The sequence below is a fragment of the Tachysurus fulvidraco genome, chromosome 7 (assembly GCF_022655615.1).
Source record: "Tachysurus fulvidraco isolate hzauxx_2018 chromosome 7, HZAU_PFXX_2.0, whole genome shotgun sequence".
Classification (NCBI taxonomy): domain Eukaryota; kingdom Metazoa; phylum Chordata; class Actinopteri; order Siluriformes; family Bagridae; genus Tachysurus; species Tachysurus fulvidraco.
In genome coordinates, this window is record NC_062524.1 from 29387768 (window position 1) to 29392450 (window position 4683).

A 4683-nucleotide genomic window follows, 5' to 3' on the forward strand; every position below is an offset into this window, starting at 1 on the left:
AGTTTGTTAAAAAAACAATTATAAGTAAGTTTATTAATTAATTAATGAACAATTGTAGAATAAGTAAATAAATATAATATTTTGATAAAGGAACTATTACTGTAATTTTTACTGAATTTCAGTTGGTACCAAATTTTCATTGTGTGATGTCTGTACAGTGTCTTAATGGATGTGATGATAAACATTATTTAGAACATATTACATAACATACTTTTATTAACAAGCAGTTTTGTAAATGTTATTTTATAGAGGTTTTAATAAGAAGTGATGCCTATGTGTCTATGGTGTTCAGTGCTGTCGTTTTTAAAACATGACAAAAATAGTTCTTTAATTAGACTGAGACATGTGAACAAAGACCAGGTCTATGGAACATGAGCACAGACTAAACATGGAATAAACATTAACATGGCATGGATCAGACAATGGACAATAAACTTTAGACCAAGTCCAAGTGCTTTACAGATTAAATACTAGTTCTTCAGTGTCCAGAGACATGGTTCAGGTGTTTGTGATGATGTGACTTGGTGTGTGGTGTGAATGTGTGCAGTGGTTGATGTGTGCTGTAATCCCTCACTGCTTTTGGCCCTAACCTGACACCTGATGATGATGAAAACTTGATTAGATAATCATTAACAAAGGTGCACAAATAAATCACTTGGTATTGATACTTACACATTTTTATTTAGGATTGAGATTTTATTTCCATCAGCTAGCTGTCCATCATGAAGCTGAATCTTTTTCTTCTGCTTCTCACTGGTGAGATTATTTTTATAAACCACTAATGGCATAATTTATGTAATTATTTTCAGGGTTTGAAATGACCGTTTTCACTCAACAGCCAATTTGGCTACTAAATGTTTAAGTTACCGGCCATAACTTCTACTAACCTTAGAAAACCATCCCCTCTTCTTCTTTCATCCTCGTCCTTTTACGTGGGCAAATCAGTACAAGTACAAAGAACATCAAACAAAACAACAAGACAAACTTGTGGACTAAAAGATGTACAATATGGTCTGCTAAAATTGTCAGAGGGTTCAAAATAAGTCTTTTCTGTTAACCAACTATTTTAACCCCTTGTAAGTATCACCACATTATTTTGTGTTTAATAATACAAAGTGTGTATTTAATATTTCATGATAACTCATGAGTTCAGTATTTGTACAGATTTGACTTACATGAAGTTTCCAGAGAAATGAATGAGTGAATATAATTTATGAAAAGTAAGCTGACAAATTGACTAGTGATTTGACAGCATGCTACAGCTGATTTTTACCTGGTGTTAATTTCAAACCCTGATAATAATTGATATTACACAAATTAATATTACATGTTTAAATATTATATATTTAAATATTATTATAATTTTACAAAAGTGTCTGGAGTTTCTATTTTTTTTAGAGAATTTAATGAGAAACATTAAACAAGTCAATATAAACATTTATCAAAGAGTTAAGAATATACCTGACATTAAGTTAATAAATAAATATTGCAATTATATTTAATTGTATATTTAATTTAATTTTATTATATTTAATTGTTTTATCAATAGTCAAATATTCAGCAGTTATAGTTTACTTTTTGTTTAAAAAATAAAATGTCACCAACAGGACTGGTCCCAGTTACTATCCTGCGAACCGTCCTACACAAATATGACGTGATAATGACAAAGGTGACATGGCCTGTTGCACAGAATTCCTGCAGGGTGACTTACAATGATCTGGCAACAGTCGTAAGTGATTTTGATTGGCTAAGATTGACGAAAGAATCAGCAGACAAACATCTGACATCATTTGCCTGGGTCGGATTATACAACGATATCAATAGCTGGCGCTGGTCCTTAAACGACCTCCCACTGAAGAATGTCACTTATACAAACTGGTACTCTGGACAGCCTAATACTGTCGGTGGAAATGAAGCATGTGGTATCATAGGTAGTGGTAATGCATGGTGGGATTACCCATGTACAGGACTAAGACGCTTTATTTGCTATAATGGTGAGTGAATATCATGATACTGATCTGTTTTGTGTCAGTTTGAAGGCTGACTTTTCACATTTTGGTTGTATTTTGGTGTCATGTTTCCTGTACAGACAGATGACTGAGACATGACCAGTATCTTTTTCCCACAGCTAATTTCAGTGGTGCTGCCCGGTTTATTGGCATCACTACACCTCTGTCCTGGCCTCAAGCTCAGGCTTACTGTAGAGAACATCACACAGATTTGGCCAGCGCTCTTAACAGTTCAGACCAAAACATGTTAGTGCAGGTGAAGAACATCCAGGGTGATTCCTGGATTGGGCTCTACAGAGACTCATGGAAGTGGTCTGATGGAACCATCGCTTCAAACCTACCATGGGCTCCTGGACAACCTGATAATTACAATGGCAATGATAACTGTGCAGTGGCTTCTAACGAACTGTTATATGATTATCCCTGCAACTTCATGTACTATTTTGTCTGTCATTCGAGTGAGTGTTGTGTTTTTCTTGGCTTTTGTTATTAATATACAGTTGATGGCAAATAAAATACTCAAATAATTATTTAATCTAATACACTTATTTTTATTAATTCAAAAACAAACAAATAAACAAATAAATGTAAAATGTAATATTTATTTATTTCAGGAATAACTGACAGTACAAGGAGCAGAATGTGGAGGACGTTCAGATTATACTTTTAGGAAAGGAAATTAAACTACAGTGTGTGTGTGTGTGTGTGTGTGTGTGTGTGTGTGTGTGTGTGTGTGTGTGTGTGTGTGTGTGTGTGTGTGTGTGTGTGTGTGTGTGTGTGTGTGTGTGTGTGTGTGTGTGTGTGTGTGATTGTGTGTGTGTGTGTGTTTATTCCACAGTTTCCACTATGAGGAATCAGACAGTGAGACTGCAGGTGAAGTCTGATGGCAGTGTGTTTGATTCTGCTGTTCAGTCGTCCATTTTAGAGCAGGTGAGTCTCAGGACGTCTCTGAAATTTGGAGTAAGTTTGTATAAAAGCTTCTGTTAGTGTTTCTCACTAGAATTCTTTCTTAAATGTATTTTCTTTTTTGGTTTTAATAATTAAATTCTAATTCTGATCTTCAGATGAAGCAGAAACTGAAAGAACATGGCATGTTGGAGAACACCACAGTGACCTGGAGGGTGCAGCCAGATGGAAACATCTTCAAGAAGAAAAAAGATGACCTGTAACATCTAAATGTTCACCTTCAAGTCCAGCAGATTGTAAACTGACTGAAATATATTTAACCTTCAATATTTAAGCTTTAATCAGTAGGGGGCGGTAGAGAACAAGATTAACTAGAAGTAGAAGAACAAACATCTCATTTTATTGCTCTTTTTGTAACACAACCTTTTGATTTCAACTTAAATTTAACATTAGTTTCAATGTTTTGTCAAATAATTATTATTTAATATGTTCAGCTTTTGCTGCAAGCTGCCACTGGACACAGTGATAAGGAGAAAGACAAAGAGGGTCTGTTCATGTACTGGGTTTAATACATCATTGTGTCGTAGTAAAGAATAAATCCTATATATAAGGGAGAGAATGTAACCTTTAAATACACTGTGTGAACAGTCAGATATAATGACCTTGACACTATTACTGTCCTTTTATTCTTCTCTCTATTTAGAAATATTTACATAATTTCTGTACTTATGGGCTATAGGGTTGTACATTAAAATCATCAATAAACCACCATAGATTAACGTTTATTATGGTCTGATTTTAATGATTCCATGAGATTTATATTCATTTTTACAAACCCATCATAATCATCATCATCATCATCATCCATCATCACTGCTGCATTGCAAAACTGTCCTCATGTTATCAGCAAACAGAGCAAATGGTCTGCAATAATTACACTGACCACAAGTTGGCAGTAAAAGAATCATTAACACAAACAGACGTGCTGAAGTGGAGGAGCTACAGATCCAAACATTATAGATCATGAAGATCCTCCTACTTGTTCATCTGTTTGGGAAGTGGGTGATGAGGTGTGTGTGTGTGTGTGTGTGTGTGTGTGTGTGTGTGTGTGTGTGTGTGTGTGTGTGTGTGTGTGTGTGTGTGTGTGTGTGTGGTTTTATGTAAAACTGCTTTTCCTATGAAAACAGAGATCTTTGTTGTTATATTTGTAGACTGCAGCATGAAATCTGGTTTTAAACATTAATCAAACACTGAAGGTAGAACTTATTTTTTTACTTTCATTTCGAGAAGAACTCTGATTTACACTGCCACTAATTCTGATATCAGGGAAAACAGTACCATACGAACCAGACAGAGACGGTGACTAAACAGCAAAACTCTTTACCTAGACAGGCTGTGTGCACTGATACAAAACAAAGGTGTAGTAATTGGTGTTGTCTATAAGAACCAAAAGCAGAGAACAGATGTGAAGACTGAAGTGTTTACAGGACGGTTGATAGGAGAAAAATACAGAGGAGAAAAAATTTAACTGCCACAGAGTGTTTATTTATTTACATGTTTATTAGAACAGAACAGATAGAACTTCTTGGTCAAAGCAAAGAATACAGTGATCATAAGAAGAGATCATAATCAAATGATATCACAAGGTCAGAGCAGAGCGAGACAACAAATATTCAAAATATATAAACGCTCTCACGGGTCCCAGCAGGACCAGGACATGCTTTAAAGGAGCATCAAAGACGGTCTCACTGCTCACTGGTGTGTCTCA

General features: G+C 35.1%; 1 protein-coding gene across 1 annotated transcript; it reads left to right on the forward strand.

The window, feature by feature from the left end:
- Nucleotides 1–1613: 1613 nt before the first annotated feature.
- LOC125145126 (macrophage mannose receptor 1-like) lies at nt 1614–3672 on the forward strand. Its single transcript, XM_047815933.1, has 4 exons — nt 1614–1994; nt 2129–2467; nt 2848–2939; nt 3074–3672. The coding sequence occupies exons 1-4, from the start codon at nt 1661–1663 to the stop codon at nt 3176–3178; spliced, it is 870 nt and encodes a 289-aa protein (XP_047671889.1). The 5' UTR covers nt 1614–1660; the 3' UTR covers nt 3179–3672.
- The last annotated feature ends 1011 nt before the right edge of the window (nt 3673–4683 follow it).

Excerpts from the sequence above, each read along its gene's own strand:
- LOC125145126 (XM_047815933.1), top strand. The coding sequence starts at position 1,661 with ATGACAAAGGTGACATGGCCTGTTGCACAGAATTCCTGCAGGGTGACT. Across the intron at positions 1,995-2,128 it reads ACGCTTTATTTGCTATAATG|CTAATTTCAGTGGTGCTGCC; the intron begins GTGAGTGAATAT and ends TTTTTCCCACAG. Across the intron at positions 2,940-3,073 it reads AGTCGTCCATTTTAGAGCAG|ATGAAGCAGAAACTGAAAGA; the intron begins GTGAGTCTCAGG and ends TCTGATCTTCAG.